Source organism: Aethalodelphis obliquidens, unplaced genomic scaffold, assembly GCF_003676395.1.
Source record: "Aethalodelphis obliquidens isolate GAN/ISIS:26980383/991018 unplaced genomic scaffold, ASM367639v1 scaffold87, whole genome shotgun sequence".
In the NCBI taxonomy this organism is placed as follows: domain Eukaryota; kingdom Metazoa; phylum Chordata; class Mammalia; order Artiodactyla; family Delphinidae; genus Aethalodelphis; species Aethalodelphis obliquidens.
This window is the reverse complement of record NW_020838031.1, coordinates 3,701,268-3,721,088: the sequence shown is the minus strand read 5'-3', so window position 1 is coordinate 3,721,088 and position 19,821 is coordinate 3,701,268. Positions and strand designations below refer to the sequence as shown.

At 44.9% G+C, this 19,821-nt stretch overlaps 1 protein-coding gene across 14 annotated transcripts in view; it reads left to right on the top strand.

The window, feature by feature from the left end:
• Positions 1–19,821, top strand: part of SIPA1L2 (signal induced proliferation associated 1 like 2) — a 238,114-nt gene that overhangs the window by 165,461 nt on the left and 52,832 nt on the right. For all 14 annotated transcript variants that reach the window (XM_027094090.1, XM_027094089.1, XM_027094088.1 and 11 more), the window contains 3 exons: positions 6,112–6,269; positions 11,971–12,547; positions 16,468–16,742. In XM_027094090.1, the coding sequence (XP_026949891.1) occupies positions 6,112–6,269; positions 11,971–12,547; positions 16,468–16,742 (1,010 nt within the window). The remainder of the gene's footprint in view (positions 1–6,111; positions 6,270–11,970; positions 12,548–16,467; positions 16,743–19,821) is intronic.

The window sequence follows — 19,821 nt, the reverse complement described above, 5'->3', positions numbered from 1 at the left end:
TAGTTAGAATTAGGTGAGTTAATATGTATAAAGCACTCTAAATAGTGCTGGCACAGAGTGTGCTCAATAAGTTTTAGGTGTTATTATAATTTAGAACTTATGAGATAGAGAGGACAAGTATTTTAGATGACTTAATTTGCATTTTATCTTCCTGTTCCCAGTGCTAAAGACCTATCATGAAAAGCTAAGGCCTGAATAGTTAAGAAAGGAAGGGACTAATTTACCAATAATTTCAGAAAATCATTTTTACTTTGACATTTAATACTTTGCTAATCACGATCAGAATATCCTGGTCATAGATCAGTGATGGCGCTGTGCAGTCTTGGAACACGGACTTTCCAGATCTGTTGCAGGTGGTGCTGCTTTGCCGTCTCTCGCACCCACCCCACCCGTGCCCACAGATTACGGTAATACCAAGGGCATAAGTGTCTGAAGTGACCATCCGGGTTCATGACTGCAGTTTGAGGCCACACAGCTTAGCGAAGTTAACTGGTCTGTACGTGAATTGCGCCTCTGACTTTGGCCTCATCAGCCCTGTGGTATTTGTGACTATTTCACTGTTCTAGATGCATCCACATCAGATACAATTTCTTGTGTTTGTTCTTGTAATAAATCAAGCTGAAAGCTGATTCCAAGGTGTATTAAAAGTCTTCAGAGGGTCCATGACAGTTGCAAGAGAGTTCAATCTTTGGAATGTCTGGACTCTTACAAAGAAAACGTAGCCAGATAAGGAAGCCCGTTCTTGGAGTGTTTTCCCTTTTCAGTCAAATCCCCCAGGTCTCTCTCTGGGTCTGCTTGGCAGTCAGTCAGTCCACTTTTCCCAGGGCTGTGTCCCCTGGCTGCCTCCCTCCTGCTTGTCCTATAGACAGATCGTAGTTAAGCCATCATGGGGTGTTATCAGTGGGACTTCACTTTGGCAGAGACAAACTAAGTATATAAACAGATGAAGGTAGCATGGTTCCTGGCACACAGTAAACTTTTGTGTGTGTGTGTGAATGCATGTGTAATGTTAGAACTGCCCTGCTTGGAAGGGGTTTCCGAGCTCCATGGAGGTCCCTAAGGAAAAAGACAAAACCCCTGGGTTTCTGAGATTCCATCTGAAGAATCCTGGTCTTAGCCTAGGGATGGGCTTGATACCTACAGAGGAAATAGGGACAGAGCTTGTTAGGCTAGGCTGGAACCCCTTCTGCATATAATTTACACAGATGGTCAGCCCCTGCCTTAAAAGGTTTGTGTACATACTTCTGTAAGTCCCTAATTGGTACAGCTGAGGAGCCATTTAAGTATTGGAGGAATCTATCTCATTAAGTGCCCTCTCTACAGCCAGGTCCTGACTGCTCTTGGGTTCACCTATAAATAGTAATCTGGAATATTTTGGAAGCATCAAAGGCATATCCAGCTTTTCATGATTAGCTTTATTCCCAGGCCAGAAAGAAGAATGTGTACTTATACCAGATAATAAGAATTATTGCTTTGCAGAAGGGCTGGTATTGCCCAGTTTCAGAAGAGAAACATTTGTATCGTCATAATCTTTTCTTATCTTCACTTTGTTATTAAATCATTAAAAATCTGCATTCTTGGTTTATTTCTGTTTCTCCATTTCCAAAATATTCAGTCTTGCTTAGCTGGTTTGTGCCTCTACTCTTGCCATTGGTAAAATATTTTATATAATATTTTTATATTGGTTATATAGAATGGTAAATCAACAATGCATCCTTGAAACGGTGATTAAATTTGAACTTTTCTTACTGATCTGAGATCACAGTGGTTAATTAGAGGTCACTTTTTTGTGGAAGCAAAGGAGGCAAGATCTTTTGTATTTATGTGGTAATGTGTGTAGGTTTTCCCCCTCTTTCTTGCTGCTCAGACTACTATTCTATGTTCACTTTTTCTGTGTCTTTATACAGGAAACTTTATAGATGTCTCTTAAAAATGAGAGCAAAATTCTGACCACTGGTACATGCTCTTTTGAGTACAGAGAATATGAGGGGGCTGTGTTGTGTGCATGCATGTGTGTTTGTGTATGTTCTGTGTGCAAGTGTGCAGAGTTAGGACGGTCCCTGAAGGAGGAGAAGCTAGCGCACCGTGTAAAGGGGAGACACTTTCTAAGCAAGGGTTGGCGAACGCAAGGTGCCTGCTGCAGAGACAGGTGGGCGTGTTGCAGGGATAGGGTGGCTGTTTAGAAGGGGAGGGCGGGTGACGGGGTCAGACTCCGGGAAGGATCGGGACAGACCAGTCTTTGTCAGCCCTGCTCCTACTGCTGGGGCTTTCCGACGATACCCCAAGGACTGAGATCCAGAATTTATGACTGTTTTTTCAAAACGGGATACATTTAATTTTTTTCCTCACTTCTGAACTCATCTCTTTGCATTTCAGAACTTGTAATCATTAAACGATGCAGTTTTCTCTTTGAAATCATGTTCATTTTCACATGTTTGCTTCTTAAGACAAGAAACTCTCTCTGGAGATCCGCCTTCTCCAGTTTCAAATTAAGCTTTCTCATCGCTGACCCTGAGAGACTTCTTCTGAACGACATCCCAGCCGCGTCACATCTTCTTGTGACGGTGCAGCCTCTTTCCCCCTCTCCTCCAGAATCAGGTGCGACATGCTTTTTTTTTAAAAAAAAAAAACTTCCCAGGTTTTTTTAAAAAAGAATTTAACAAGCGATCCTATTTGCATAGAGGCTGGTAGATCTAACCAAGTTCAACTTTATGCCATTTTCGATGCATATGCAGCTGCCTGGAGGTTGGTTGTTTTCACTTGCTTTTAGTTCTTGCATGAAGTTAAAACTGGACCTGTGAAACCCTGAAGTGTGTTTAAGGAATTGAAGATAAACCCACAGGTTGCTATTTCTGTAGCATCTGTATGTTTTTTGTCAGGGAATTGGGTGACGAATCACAGTTTCACTTTCCTTGTCATACCAAGAGCTTATTCCTGGCTCACAGCTTGAATCAAGTGTCGGGAAGTTAGCAGAATTGACTCTGTGAATCTAATACAATATTTATTAACTCACTCTCGCGGTTGAAGACTCTTGAGTTGGCCCTCTTGGCACTGAAGAAGTGTTAGGAGCTTCTCACGTCTGGAAAGGCCTAGAAGACGTCGTTCCTTAATCCCCGAAATAGCACCGGCGGCGTCTTGGTGCCCGGGAACTTGCCTTGCTGTCTTGCTGGGCTGACCTGGTTTATGGGCTGCCGTGCCCTTTCCGCTTCCATTTCCGGAGTCGACTTCTACAGAATTTCATTGACGAGTTAGAACAAGACATAACTAACTGCTGAAGAGAACCCTAACCTTTATATAAGAAGCCCAAGAATTACTTAGGCTGTTTACTGTCTGACAATGAATGTTTCCGTGAACCTGCCAGATGCTGTATTTCTTTAGTCTCTAAAAAGATTCAGATGTCCTATTGATGGGCCAGGTGTTCATTTTTCATTGTTTATTCTCTACAGAGAGCTTGAGATTTTATTTTCCTCTTTTTTTTTTTTTTTTTTTTGCGGTACGCGGGTCTCTCACTGTTGTGGCCTCTCCCGTTGCGGAGCACAGGCTCCGGACGCACAGGCTCAGCGGTCATGGCTCACGGGCCCAGCCGCTCCGCGGCATGTGGGATCTTCCCGGACCGGGGCACGAACCCGTGTGCCCTGCACCGGCAGGCGGACTCTCCACCACTGCGCCACCAGGGAAGCCCTATTTTTACAAAGCAAAAGAATATGCTTAGAAAGGGGCAAAGGCGGGTTGGCACGTCGTCGAGGTAGCTAGCCTTAAAGTTTCCTTTCACTTGCGCTTTAAATGTTCCCGTGGTGAAGTGTAGAACTGGACCCATGGTCTTCCTTCAGGAGCAAGAGAAATGGGTAGGAATAGCTGTCCGCGTTTCACTGACTAATGAGGCTGGGCTGCCCTCTGAGGTTAACCCAGGAGGGTGGCCAGCGGACGCCCTAGTCACTGGGGAAGGAGGGGCCTAGAATTCCATACGTGGCCTTGGCCCCGGCAAGCTCCATCTATCTTCTCGTCAGTCTGAGAATTCCCGTGTTTCAAGGAGTTCGAGAATTCCCACGTTTCAAGGATATAGAGGAAAGTACAGTGTAGGCCACCGTGTTCGTGCTCAGCAAATACATTGAACACACTGTTAGGTAGTTCAGTTTTTCTTTCCATTTTTCATTTGTTCCTGGATTTTGTTGTCCTGTTACAGTACACGTGAATCATGTATTTCAGTTATTGCGGAAACGAGGGAAGAATATATCTTAGCCTTGTACAGTTTTCAGCTTGTCATGACGCTTGTTTTATTTTTTTATTTATGTTTCTGGCCGCGCTGTGCGGCTTGCCGGATCTTAGTTCCCCGACCAGGGATCAAACCCCGCCCCCCCCCGTAGTGGAAGCGAGGAGTCGTAACCACTGGACCGCCGGGGAAGTCCCGTGATGCTTGTTTTCGATACGTGTGCTTGCCTTGTTTTCTTTTCTTTTCATGAAATGTTTACTGTGGTTAACATCTGTGTCCACTCTAGGATGGGTAAATAGTAACACAGTGAATATATGACTCGTTTGCTACTGATTTTTTTACGTGCATCTTATAATGTCGCCTTTTACTTAAATATCTAGCAAACATTTTTAAGACGACAGCTGGCTCATTCATGGATATTAGTATAGCTTTCAAAACTTCACTCAGGCTGTAAAACGATTTTTGTGTGTTTATAACTTTAACCATCGGGATTTAAATAGCAGTTTTCCACCATATGAGTCAGCGATTTAACTGGCCCATCGTAGGGAACTCTGGAAGAAAGGACATTTCGTTCCCACTTTTCCAGGCCTTTTATCGTGCTGGATCACAAGTCAGGGGCCTGACAATGAAATCCTTTTTGTATCTGGGTTTAAAAGGTTTTTAAAAGTTGAAATTAATGCTCTTTACAGTGAAGTATGTTCCGTAAGTGCCAAATAAATTTAAGCGCGAGCTTGTTGCCTCTGTTATTGCTTGTAAAGAGAGATTTACTACCCGAGGTGACCCCGTTGCTGCACTGACATCACCAGCTCATGTAAGGCTTACCGTCTCTGTGAAAACTGAGGGTCCCAGACTCTGGGAGCACAGGTCCTGATGGCTTTAGGTGCGTAGGCTTACGGAGTGTATGGATTTGTTGGTGTGTATTCACAGTTGGTCACCATTTTCTTGCGCGGTGTTACGTGGCTGTGATTGTGTGTTTGTAACGCTTGTTATTTCACTTAGCCAGCGTGTGTGTGGGTGTCTGCTGTGTCCTGGGCAGCCCATTGGAAACTGGGAAACCAAAAGTCAACGAGATACATCTCCTGCCCTCGTCATGATTATGACCTGACGCAGGAGAAGTAAACCAAGACTTAGAACAGGACACGACAGCTAATGTGGTCGCCATGGGCCTGGGGTATGGGTGCAGGGCCTGTGCAGTCCCTCCAAGGACGTTCTTTCCAGTGGGTTGGTAGCTCAGCAGAGACCTGAGTGGTCTAGGAGAGACTTGGGGTGAAGGGGGCATTCTCGGCAGAAGGAACATCGCAAGTAAAGGGGTTCAGGTGTTACTGACCTGGGGTTCCTTCTCTTCTGATGCATTTGTAATTTATTGGGTTTTCCAACTGTTAATCTGGTGGAATTCTCTGTTCCTGAAATACATTGAAAAGGCTAGATTTCAGTTAATTAGCTTGAATATACCAGCCGCCAAAATAACAGTCTTCTGTATTTTTGTTGCAGAAATGCACGTGTCATGTAAGCCCCTGACACCCTCGTGCAGGACTTTCAGCCACTGCACCTTCCCCTGGACGCTCTGCCATCTCCTCCTTTTAATCTACAAGATTCCTTAAAGCGATTTTAGCTCTAATGTGCTATCATTTCAGGGCAAAAAGTGATAAAGATGAAAAGGAGAGAGAACACCAGTTGCCTTTCAAAGCAAAAGATGAACTTAAATATCGAGGCTTTTCTTTCCATAGGTCTTTGGACGCAGCCATGTCAAGGAGCCCTAGCTTCCGAAGGATGACTCTGCTTTTCGAAAAAACTCCTTGAAATTGAATGCTGAGTGAACTGTATACATTTACGTATCTTGTCTTTACAGAAAACCGTGTCTGTAACTCTGTGTGTGTGTGTGTTCACTTTCCTGACTGCAGCTCCTGAGGAAAAGGCACATAGGAAATGACATCGTGACCATTGTTTTCCAAGAGCCTGGAGCACTTCCTTTTACTCCAAAAAGCATCCGGTCCCACTTTCAACATGTCTTTGTCATAGTCAAAGTGCATAATCCATGCACTGAAAATGTGTGTTACAGGTGAGTCCCTGGCGTTTCATGCTCCCAGGGTTGTTCCAACAGGACCTCATTCCCCAAAATGTCTTCCAATTAGTTTTCCAATTATTATTTCTATGCCTATAATTATCCTTTTTTTTTTTTCTAATTATATTTCCCACAGTCTTCACTCAGGCACTTTCTTTCTTTCTTTCTTTTCTTTTCTTTCTTTCTTTCTTTTCTTTTCTTTCTTTCTTTCTTTTCTTTTCTTTCTTTTCTTTCATTTTATTTTTGGCTGTGTTGGGTCTTCATTGCTGCGTGCGGGCTTTCTCTAGTTGCGGTGAGCGGGGGCTACTCTTTGTTGTGGTGCGCGGGCTTCTCACTGTGGTGGCTTCTCTTGTTGTGGAGCACGGGCTCTCGGCACGCGGGCTTCAGTAGTTGTGGCACGCGGGCTCAGTCGTTGTGGCTCGCGGGCTCTAGAGCGCAGGCTCAGTAGTTGCGGCGCACGGGCTTAGTTGTTCTGCGGCATGTGGGATCTTCCCGGACCAGGGATCGAACCCGTGTCCCCAGCAATGGCAGGCGGATTCTTAACCACTGCGCCACCAGAGAAGTCTTACACTCAGGTACTTTCTGTAAGAAATAATTGTCTTCTTCCCATTTTGAAGCAGTGAAATTCCTAGCAGTTCACAGTCCTAGGTCTCACCTTTCCTCAATGTTGAAGACTTCCTCCAGCCCCTGCCAAACCACCGCTTGACTGATAGCAGCCTCGGAAGTGGAGGATCTGGCCATTTCAGTGCTTCCCTGAAAGAAGCGCATTCTGGTGGTAAAATGTTTCTTCCCGTCTAAGAGCTTGGAAACACACACACACGGTGGTGTGGTGGTGTGTTGAGATAGGGGTTTGACACTCGCTTTGGTGATTTCAAAAGGCCATCCAGGTGCCTTGGAATCCCGAGACTGACGAGGCCTGCCCTTCCTGTACCCATGCTCTTCCTTAGGAAGCAGCTGTCCCCGAAGGCTCCTGCCTTGTGGGGTGTCAGTAAAAGAGCCGGTCTCTGACCTGAGTGAGAATCCAGCTCTCCTGCCCCCTCATGGCGCTTTGTAACGAGTTAGCTTATTTTTTGGAGCCTTCATTTCCTTTTCTGAAAACTGGGGATAATAGTACCCACTTCAGTGTGTAGTTATGAGGAATGAATGGCAGGAATTATGCAAAACGCCTGCTAGAGTTCCTGGCGCTCATCCTAAAGCAGTGGTTACCGGTTGAGCAGCCTCCCGGACCTGGATGGGGCCCAGGCCTGGGTACGTGTGAGGGGCAGAGGGGCCTGTGAACTGCAGCCGTGCCCTCCTAGGGGCAAGGAGACCGGCCTGTGTGCTTGGTGTCGCCAGCTTGCATCCCCACCCCACGCTCTCCCCATCGGCATGGTTTCCCCCTGTGGTGATACTTGTATGCACCTCCGTTCAAGACCCCTGGCCTGAATGCTCAGAACGACTTTTTATTGAAAAAAAAAAGTGATATTTGAAAAAAAGGACATCTAGTCTGTATAAACGATACGCTTAAAACCGGTGACGTTGGTGCAAACATGCTCAGTCGGCTTATTCTTCTGGGACCTCCCCTGATGAATGGTAATTACGCAGAGTAATCTTAAAGGAGCCTTCCTAATGGATTGGAAACATAAGCCTAGGGCTTTATTGTATTTGGTGTTATTGTAGAGGCTGCTATTCTTAGGTCAGATCAAGTACTTTTAATCACTTTCTATCTTTAGTTTATGCTTCTATCATGAGGCGGTTGATTAGCACAAAAAAATCTTAAGGATAAGTAATACCTCTTTATTTTTATTTCTTTTAGGTTTTCTGTGTTTAATTAAATGACCGGGGAGGGATGCTTTTGATATAGATCTTACCTGTCAACAAAGTGGCTTGCATTATGTTTCCTGTGGTAGAAACCAGCGTGTACAAATGGTTCAAAGATGGGGTCATTGCCTTTGCAGATACCATGTTGCCATCACTAAACTATCATTTACTAATGAGATTCAAATGTAAGGCAGTGGCGTGCCTCTAGGTTCTGGAAGTGCCTCATAAACATTCGTAATGATCACACTTACCACCTCATGAGTGTCCTTCGAAGAATCAATCGTGATCTTCTGGAAAACTAGTCAAATCGATTCCATGACGTTTTTAGGAAGATGTGTTTACTCTGTCACAGGGAATAAGGTTACAGTGCCCAGGTTTCCCAGAAACACCTCATAGGTCTGTTTCCTATGATTTCCTCAAAACATACCAGTCACAAAATAAATTCGTTAAAATAATTTCCAAGGAAATGGTAAAATATAGTCCAGGTCTGCCGTTTTCTAGGTTGCTCCGTCTGAATCACGGGTGCGTTTTATAGAAGCCTGTGTTGGTCGCACACGCTCCTGTGACCCCTGTGAGCTTTGCACAGGCGCTGAGTGGCAGTGAGTTCTGGCGGATCACGACCTGTAGTACCACGTAGCTCAGAGGCGTGGTCCCGGCAGACTGCTGGGGCGAGATGCCCTCCTCTGATAAAAGCGTGCTGCTAACCAGGGCACGCGTGCGGAGTGTGAACGAGCAGGCTCCCACCTTCCAGAGAAGTCCGAGGCGTGCCCCCTGGATACAGCAGGGCTCTCTCTCGGTGATGCTGGGGCCACTTGAACCTAGAAGGAAATAATGGGGCAACATCCACAAAGCTCCATGTTATGTAATTTCAGTCTAAAATTATTAAAAAGCAAACTTAACTGATTACCTGTTTCTTTATGCGAGATTCTTTCACTTCAATGGTTGTAGCCATTGTAGAGCTAACTCCGAGGGAGTTATGTGTTTGTGTGCTTTTCAAGATAAACTCTTTGTAAAATGCATCCTTTAATAACTGAATGAGTAAACTTCTTGCTGTCTGGAGGCTTAGTAGCTAACTGTCACTTAAAAGGGAAGTATTATCTGTATAAAACGATGACTTCCATTTTAGAAAACTTACTATGTAGCCCCTTCTTACAAACATTAGATGATAATGTTAAATCGATGATGAAAACGATAATTATTTGAGTTAATAATAGCTTAGCATGCATTATTTTGTTTAATCCTCATAGCATGCTTTTGAGGATGGTACTGTTTTAACCCCCGTTTTACAGACGAGGCACTGAGGGATTAAGTAACTCAGAGTCCCTCAGAAAGTGGTGGAGCTGGACTCCTACGAGGAACACCAGATCCTGGAATCTGCAGTACCCCACGTTGCTTTCCTAAAACCCTTTAACTGGCACATGAAGGAAGGCTCTTCTTTGTACTGTTGCCCTCAGTGGAGGGATCTTTTGTCTAAATCATCAGTAAATGCTATCAAGCTATTTGGGTAAAACAAGAAATTCTAAAACATACTCTTGTTTCCACCCACTGGGAATTATCCCAGTCTGGCAAAAGAATATTCCATCTTAACTCTGCTTGAAAGCATTACGGATTATGTAAGCTTTTGTAACCAGGGGTTTCTAATTGATCCCCATTCTCAGACTATCATGGTGATCATGGACTAGTAATAGTAGTAATAGTGATCATAGTAACAGCTGTGCCTGGATTCTGCTGCTTTTTTGGTACAACTTTGATCTGAGATGCCTAGGATAGTGGTTTCTCGAGCCACACTGTACCATACACTGTAGTGGAGGTGTCCAGTTAGACAGTTGGTTTAATAATTTGGGACGAGAAGAATCGCCCCGTTAACAGATGTCTCTCTCTGCCCACTCTGGAGCTCCACAGTGAGAGCCGTCTTGGAACACATTTAGATACAAAAAGTTCACCCTGATGCTTCGGCGTAAGTGCATCCAAGCTGTAGTCAGAGAGGAGCTTGAGATCCACAGAGCTAAGTGCAAAAAGCAATCCCGTAAGGTGTTAAGTGGGATTTGACCTCCTCAGCGTTCCAGGGGTAAAATACTCCCAGGAACCTGTGCTCATCACTGGAAGAGAAAAACATGCTTAGGAGAGGTGATCACATGAGTTGATCGTGGCCAGTGTCGGGAGGGCAGGGTCCAGTGCACTGAGAGGCCACTTGAGCTGGTTGATCGTTCTGGTGGGGAAGCAACAGGTGTGGCTACACTACCCACAGTCCAGACATGTAGCTTTGGGACAGCTCTCTACGAAACAACACCTGAGGACAAGTTAATTCCTACTCAGTCTAGAAGGTTCTTCCTAAGGATGGTAGTGAGGGGAAGGTGGTAGTGAGGGGAAGACGGGTCATATATGGTGTCAGCCCCTCAGCCATTCGGAACCTCCACGATGTTCCTAGGACCTTCCTTGAGGACATGAGTCAAGTCCCCCCACCTCCCTCTCTGGTTCAGCGCCTTTGCTACCATGCACGTGAGAGAGTTTGGTCTTCTGTCCCAAAGGGAAGCAGTCCTTCCCTCCCCTTTCACGCCAGCTAAGGCCCCGCCCAGACCCTCTTCCATCTTCTAGCTCTTTCCCCAGAAATGATGAACGCTGCTGAAGGGTATGCAGGTTACAGCAAAGGGGAGAGATCCCTGGGGACTGTGACCTATTTGGCGTCTAACCAGCCACATTCCAGAAAAGGAATTCACACCTAATGTTTTCATTCCTTAATCACCTCTTTCAGGATTTTCTACCATGAAGAAGATGAAACGTAGGTTGCTTCCTTTGTTTATCCCAACACAGAAAATACCAGCCTGGGCAGATGTGGGGTTGGTTCCCATTCTTGGTCTGCAGTAGCTGCTCAGTAACTGGGGAGTGCTGTGGGGTTCATTCATTCACTCACTCCAGTCCTTCACCTGCTCATTCATTAATTCACTCTTATTTCAAAAAGGATTTGAGACAACGAAAGCTTCTGTCTGATACAGGGGAGAGCATTATTGGTTTTGCCGTATTAAGATGGTTATTGCCGTCACTATACGTTTGATCTTTTCAGTCTCTGGAATCTCTTAAAACTTTGTTCCTATAAAATCTTCATCTAGATTTTCAAAATGTGAGCAAGTGAGCATTTCCTTAAAAAAAGGGACATTCAAAACTTCGGGCCCTGCAAGCATGATCATTGTGCCCAATAGCAGTGAGATCGCGAATAGCTGGCTGGGCTAACCGCACTGCTGTTGAAAGTGTCACTGCCTCTCAGTGGTGACCGGCCACAGAGCCACAGAGCACCAGCCTGGCTACTGATCCCTCATCCCTACCTTAGTCAGCTCGCACAGCCGTGACTAGGACCACAGACCCGGTGGTTTAAACAACAGACACTTACTTCTCACAGTTCCGGAGGCTGGAAGTCCAAGATCAAGGGGTTGGCAGGTTTGGTTTTTCCTGAGGCCTCTCTCCTTGGCCTACAGATTAACTGCTGTGTCCTCACATGGTCTCTCCTCTGTGTGTGTGCATCCCTGGTATCTTCCTGTGTGTCCAGGTTTCCTTCTATAAGGACACCTGTTAGACTGGATTAAGGCCCACCCTAATGGCCTCATTTTGACTTAATCATCTCTCTAAAGACCCGATCTCCAAACACAGCCACATTCCCAGTTACTGGGGTTTTGGACTTCAGCGTACAAATTTTGGAGGGACACTACTCAGCCCCTGACACCCCCTCAACTACTGAGTTTGAAAAGTTTTGCTAAAAACAAAGAAAAACTTGATACCCAGAAATGAGCATACCAAGAGGCTACAGAGTAGCTGGCTTCAGTCGCAAGTGTGGGTCTATGTCACATTTCTGAAGCTAACTATTACGGCCTCACAATTCATCTTGTTTCTCCTTTTCCTCCCTCAGTGTTGGAGTTTCTAGATCAAAAGATGTGCCACCGTTTGGTCCACCGATTCCCAAAGGTGTAACTTTCCCAAAGTCAGCAGTATTCCGGGACTTCCTTTTAGCGAAAGTAATCAATGCAGAAAACGCAGCCCACAAATCAGAGAAGTTTCGAGCGATGGCCACTCGGACGAGGCAGGAGTACTTGAAGGACCTGGCGGAGAACTTCGTCACGACCGCCACCGTGGATACGTCCGCGAAATTCAGCTTCATTACCCTGGGTGCCAAGAAGAAGGAGAAAGTAAAGCCCAGGAAGGACGCCCACCTCTTCAGCGTCGGAGCGATCATGTGGCACGTTGTGGCGCGGGACTTCGGCCAGTCCTCGGACATCGAGTGTCTCCTTGGGATTTCCAACGAGTTCATAATGCTGATCGAGAAGGATTCCAAGAACGTGGTCTTTAACTGTTCCTGCAGGGATGTCATTGGGTGGACTTCTGGGTTAATGAGTATCAAAGTGTTTTACGAACGAGGAGAATGCATCCTTCTGTCCTCGGTGGACAACTGTGCCGAAGACGTCAGGGAAATTGTCCAGCGACTGGGGGTAAGTACAGGTTTTTGTTTATCCACCATCCTTAGCTCTGCAGTCCCAGATTCACAGTAGCTTCTGCTGTGGAACTTCCACCCCAATTACATCACCTAGGAAGTGAATTACTATTTCTTAGGGGTAGAGTTTGATTTAATTTTTTTTAATTTTTAAATTTTTATTTTATATTGGAGTATAGTCGATTAACAGTGTTGTGTTATAGCGTTTGATTTTCAATGCTGTGTCCTTTTGAGCTGTTGCTGAATCCGTGAATGGTGGCGAAACACCCATTACAAATTGATCGGAAAGGAAAAGTGAAGCCAACTTTCCAAAGGGAACATCGGGATATATTTTCATAGTGTTTCAAGGAAGGACAAGAATTTACTAGATATTATGTCTGTTTGTAGAGACTGGCACGACAGTACCTTCCCAGGGGGAAATTAATAGGCACAGAATCACCATTGACCATATTGATGGTCAGAGTAAGCCCTCTTTGCTGTTTCACCTCTGCGTACTTACACAACAGGTATTTTTGTTTAGTCTGCCACATTAAATATGTTATTAATCTTGCAGCCAGTCTCTTACAGAGGTTTTATAGAATTACCCACTAAGTTAGAAAGATTTGAAGAAAGAAGTCATAAAAAAGATTGTTATTTGCAGTACAAAACCATGATGTCCGTGGTATTTAACAGTTGTATTTCTACTTCATATTTTAACAAAGGAAGAGACAGATTTTAGTTTGAGTATATACAATAGAATTTTAAGAATGAATGAAATATAAGAACAAAACGTGCTTTGACAAAAGAATTTTTCATGTGTAGATCTTCCCCCAAGGGGATGTATATTTCATTAATTAGAGAAGATTTAGTCAGTTACGGATCATGAGAAAAAGAGAAATTATACCCATTTCCTGCCCCCTTTCCTCTCATCAAACATAAACCTTTTATTATTCCAGACCACATAGATGAGACAATGCAATCATGTCAGTGTCTGCTGGCCTTGGAGAAATAATGTCATTATTTGCAGACGCTCTTTACAGGAAAGGGCCTCAGTGTGTTCAACAGTATTGAGGGCGTATGTGCGCAAGCTGAGATGTGATTCAGGGATGATTAAGTGTGTGATCAGTTTACGTATCTGGAGAATTGAGTTATCTTGTGAGTGTCAGGACACATTGTGCTTTTAGTAATACTGCAAATACTTCTTTTTAGGAGACCTACTGAGTCATCATAGTTTGTGCTCCGGAAAATACAACATAAACACACCCTCTTCACCAACCACCAAAATGCACGTCCCGTAGGTTCTGACACGTTCACTGTTCTGTGGACCCCATTCTACCATTTTCCTAGAAAAATGACTATATTGCTAATGTGACTAAGGTGCCTGATACCTGGAATATATTTGAGGAAGTATATCCTGTATCTTGGATGACTTGTAACAGGGGATGGTGGAAACAAACCAACCCAAAGACTGTTGGGGGGTTAGAACAAAAGGCTGGTGCAGGACAGGAGCAACAGAAATGGAAAGGAAGAGGATGAAGCTGTCGTAGTGGAGAGATGGGGAAGGGGTGCTACTGGGCAGATGGTGAACTCTGCATTTTCTAGTGGTGGGAAGTGAAATCAAAGGTGTCTGCTATGCAGGTAAAGACACAGGTGGGGAATAAGAGCTCCCACCTAGGGCTTCCCTGGTGGGGCAGTGGTTGAGAGTCCGCCTGCCGATGCAGGGGACACGGGTTTGTGCCCTGGTCCGGGAAGATCCCACATGCCACGCATGGCTGCTGAGCCTGCGCGTCCGGGGCCTGTGCTCCGCAACGGGAGAGGCCACAACAGTGAGAGGCCCGTGTACCGCAAAAAAAAAAAAAAAAAAGAGCTCCCACCTAAAGGGACAGGTAGGGCCGGTTACTCTCAGCAGAGCCCAGGCTTGGTTGAATGCTCTCCTGTTGCCATCTGGAAATTCTCAATAATTTTTGACTAAAGGGCCTGCATTTCTGTTTTGCACCAGACTCCACAGACTATGTAGCCAGTCGCGGGTACATGGATAGGAGGCCACCATGTGATCATTGAGGCCAAGTAATTATGTGACGAACTCCACATAAATGGAGAGCTTGATCCTTCAGCCTTTGCAAATGTTAAGAAGTAAGGAACAGAAGTGAGAAAGAAATCGCAAAAAGTAGGGGACGTGGCAGGTGGTTGGAAGAAATAAGAGACAGAACAAGTAGGTCTCGGAAAACCCTTTCACTCTTCAATCTGATATATGGATGTTAAATTTCAGCTGAAAATTGCATCCATATTGGAGAGAAGGCCGGGCACGTGTCAGATGTAGTCTTTTGGTCAGAGAGCTTAGTTGAAACAAAGCTGAAAAAGAAGTGAAGGACAAATTTATTCAGGTTGTATATATTACAGAAGTGCCTTTTCAACAATTTTAAATTAGTTCAGTTCGTAACTTTGGAAACTTCAGTCTTTCCAAACTTCACCACTAAGACCAGCAATCCCTTTCCCCATTTTCCTAAGCCCCAAACTGTCACGTGTGCCTGATTAGCAGGGTGGGCGCCGTGGCGGTAATGACCACGGTAACGTCCGCCACACCGGTGATAACCATGAACCAGCCCCGGTCCCACAGCTGTACTTACAGTCGTAGGTCTTCTTAAATAGGAATCTGTGTATTCAGAGCGTGTTTCATGGAAATGAAGCATTTATTAAAACGGAAACTCTGTGCTTTGGGGGATACGGGTATGATACCTCCCAGCTTTCAGCTGCCCACAGATAAGTGATGCCGTGGTCATCAAATGATATTCTCAATGAGCCCATGTTTTTCTTTCAGTGCATGTGGGCTATTCTCATTAAGCACTTCTGAGGGTGGCATTAACTAATTATTGGTGCTTTAGTTCACTGAGTGGGATGCTTGCCTACAGACACCAAGGAGGCCAGCTGACTGGCCACATTTGATCTGAATGGTCCTTACCACCCAAGCAAGCAAAGGGCAGGCTGTCCCCAGGAGAGGGATCCTAGGGGCTAGAACAGGATGTCCGCAGGCCTGGTGCACAGAGAGCACTTAAGGTTTTCCTGACAGTCTGACTTCCTGCTGCTGCCCATCCTGTGGGCAGGGCGCCAACTGTTAGCTTGGAAAGGCTTTGGGCCATTTTTTTCTCCCTTGTTTGTATATGGTACACTTTGCATGTCCATTCAACCATCCATGGACACTTGAGTTACTTCCACCTTTTGACTATTGTAAATAACGCTGCTAAGAATGTGGGTGTACAAATACCTGGGTGTACCTCTTTGAGACCCTGCTTTAAATTCTGTTGGGTATATACCCAGAAGTAGAATTGCTGAGTCTCGTGGTAATTCCATTTTAATTTTTTGAGGAACTGCCATGCTGCTTTCCATAGCTGCTGCACCATTGGGCTATTTTTTTAAGTTGAATAAAATTGTCTAATAGGGAATTCCCTGGCTCTCCAGTGGTTAGGACTCGGTGCTCTCACTGGCAGGGGCCCGGGTTCCATCCCTGGTTGGGGAACTAAGATTCCACAAGCCATACCATACGGCCAAAAAAAAAAAATTAATAGGTTTTATTGCTTGATGGGTGAAAGGCTTCACATGTTTTCAGTTGCTTCCGTCCATCTGGAACAATGGAATCTATATGCTTAAGAGCCGAGTCAGGTGACGTAGAAAGGAGACGGGGCCGGGGGTGGGGGTGTTATCAGAACCCGTCTTAAGCTCACAGGCTCTGGGTCAGTGGCTTCTAGGAAAAAGCAGGACACCTGTACCTGGTTTGCCTTTGAAGAATGAAACCTTCGTTTTACTTTTGTTATTTTCATTGCGCCTGATGCCAGGGGTAATTACGGTAAAGTCTGGATTGAACCGTGTCCTTGTCTTGTCATCTTGTCCCTGGGATGTGTGCCCCCCCTCAGCGCCACCCCTCACGGTCCCCTTCCCCCTTAGATCGTGACCAGGGGCTGCGAGACTGTGGAAATGACCCTGAGGAGGAACGGGCTGGGCCAGCTGGGCTTCCACGTGAACTTCGAAGGAATCGTCGCAGACGTGGAACCTTTCGGTTTTGCGTGGAAAGCCGGCCTTCGTCAGGGGAGCCGCCTCGTGGAGATCTGCAAGGTGGCCGTGGCCACGCTGACGCATGAGCAGATGATCGACCTTCTCCGGACCTCAGTGACTGTGAAGGTGGTCATCATCCAGCCCCATGACGATGGCTCGCCTCGGAGGTAGGCTCTCATCCACGCTCGCTCCTTCTTGGCCTCTGTGGCAGGTGCTATCCTGCAAGGTCCTCAGAAAGTGTGGTCACATGCCCCTTCCACCTAAGTTGTCTGGACGTCAACCATTCGGGCAACTTCAAAGAGCTTTAAAAAAGTCATTAGTATATAATAAGTGATAAACTGTCAATTTCTAAGCATTTTGTTAGGACGTTGAAGTCATTGGTTAACAGGATATTTAAGAGATCTCACTGATGTAGGATATCAACGTGTGGAGGAATATTGGGACATCAGATACACTGTTTGGTGACCACTCCATTCTGGTTGAACTGGTTCAGGGCTTTCTCATAAGCTGTCATGGGACACCTAGGAAAAGAAGTGGCTGGACTTGGAAAACTCAGAGCGGATGGGTGGGGGCTAGGGACAAGAATGGGATTAGAAAGTGATACCATTCCATCGTCAATAGAAAGTTCTCATGCTCACTATCAAGGAAGCATTAGGCCAAGGGGAGAAAGAACTCTCACTAAGAACAAGCCACCCACCTGGCCTTGGCCCCTGTTGCGCAGCAGTGTCTATAGTGGTATCTGGAGTGCATTTTCCGTGCCTCTCTCTCAAATGCAGTTCCCTCCTGGCTGGCCAAGAGCCCTGGCTTTGGAGGGATGAAGCATGCTTGCAATCCAGACGTTAGCTGTGTGATCTTGGGTGGGTCACATGCTCTCTCTGAGTTTCCCTTAGTATCTGTAAGATGGCATTATAATATTGCCCACCTCGTACTGTGTGATGAAGATTAAATAAGGTGATAATGTGTAAGGCACTTAACACCTTCTGGCATGGTCAACACCTTACTCATTTTAGTTAAAAGAAAAATAAACTAAAACTTTAGGCTATTCATTGGAATTTTTTCATGCTGTAAAGGAAATCCTTACTCAAAGATAGCAAGGTGACTGTGCCCACTTCTAATCTTCTGTAGTAACTCAGATCACTCTTTCTACCCTGTCCATCTCCTTTGCTCATCCTCCAAACCAGCACTGTCCAGTCGCACTTTCTCTGATGACATGTTCCATATCTGTACCGTCCAAACAGTGGCCACTAGCCACATGGGTAGCACACACTTGAAATGTGGATAGTGTGACTGAGGAAAAGGAGTTTTCATTTTAACTAACGAATTAAGGTTCAGTTAGCCGCATCTGGCTCGTGGCTGCCATATTGGATAGAGGAGCTCTAAACCATGGTCTTTTTTAGAAAACAAACCAGTGGTATACCACCTTCCTCTCTGGTTAATGTGCAAAATTTTGCAAAAGTGTGTTTCTGTTGGTTATCTAACCATTTGCCTCCTGCTTGACTTTCTATGGTCTTGTTTCCTCTATCTGCCCAGTAAGTTTACAGAATAAAAGTTAACGAGCTGAAATTCTTCTTGAGAGTAGTAGCCGCATGTCGCAGGAAATACCTAAGGTGTTTCTTGTTGCCTTGCAGGATTCTGTCCCATTAAATCCATTTGCTCCCCAAGAATCCCATGAATACACAGAAAACAAATCCTTTAAACTTGGAAACTAAAATAATTTTGTAAGTGTTAGCCTTTTAAAATAAATTTTAAACCAGTTATTAGAAATTCTTCCATAATATAAATTTCTTTCTTCATTGGCTAGAGTTATAGGTTTGTAAATTTTGTGGTGAGAATCAAGTCTTTTCATCTGTCTTAGAAGCTGATTACTTCTATAGAATTAGACAAAACTGTTACCATGTTCTCCCAAAATTAAAAAACAACATTTCTCTCCTATTTTTAGTTTTGGTCTACTGTTACTCAATAAGACGTTTCTTTTAAGCTTTCAAGAGATCTGCTTAATAAAAATGTTAAAGTTATCGTTATATTTGATATTTAAAACATATGATTTAGAAAAATAGAATCTCCTAAGAAATACGGAATTGTTTTTCAGCTAAAGCAAATAAACAAACAAAAACTACCATTTAAAAGTCCCGGGCTTCCCTGGAGGCTCAGTGGTTGAGAGTCCACCTGCCGATGCAGGGGACACGGGTTCGTGCCCCGGTCTGGGAAGATCCCACATGCCGCGGAGCGGCTGGGCCCGTGAGCCATGGCCACTGAGCCTGCGCGTCCGGAGCCTGTGCTCACAACGGGAGAGGCCACAGCAGTGAGAGGCCCGCGTACCGCAAAAAAAAAAAAAAAAAAAAAGTCCCGCCTGTTATTTTTTTATCCAAGGGCATGTTGTCTGCTTTGGTCTGCACGTAATTAATTCTTTCTTTGTTTTAAATGCAAATTCTTTTATTGAAGCTATTCAAGATATTTAGAGATTTTGCCTTTGTCTCCTCAGAGTATCCTTAATGTCATTCCCTGAAGATGCAGATTTTTCTCCTGTTCAATCTGGAATAACCGTCTTCTATATTTTTAACCTTAGCCAGGATTAGAACTAGCTGATCGCCTGGTAGTAAACACTCCAGAATTGGCCTGCCTGTCACCCACATTTCCAGAAGCCAGGAAGCTTTTAAGCCTAGCATGTATCATTTGAATTGCTTTCGGTTCAGCCTTCCAATTTTCTGAGAATTTGAATTTGTAAATTTGCAAACCCACATTTTTGTTAGTTTTGGATCCTGGTTCTGCCTGCGACTCTCTGAGCACCCGGATAAAAGTGCTCGCTGCTGTCCGGCAGCCTCGCATCACACACAGGAAGTTATCCGTGCAGTGACAGCCGTTTGCTTTAGACTGTGATGTTGAGTATGAAATGTCATTTTTTTTTGTTTTGTTTCATTATTTTTAGCATCTTTATTGGAGTATAATTGCTTTACAGTGTTGTGTTAGTTTCTGCTGTATCACAGACTGAATCAGCTATACATACACATACATCCCCATATCCCCTCCCTATTGCGTCTCCCTCCCACTCTTCGTATCCCACCCCTCTGGGTGGTCGCAAAGCACCGAGCTGATCTCCCTGTGTCATGCAGCTGCTTCCCACTAGCTATCTATCTTACATTTGGTAGTGTATATATGTCTGTGCTACTCTCTCACTTCGTCTCAGCTTACCCTTCCCCCTCCCCGTGTCCTCAAGTCCATTCTTTACATCTGTGTCTTTATTCCTGT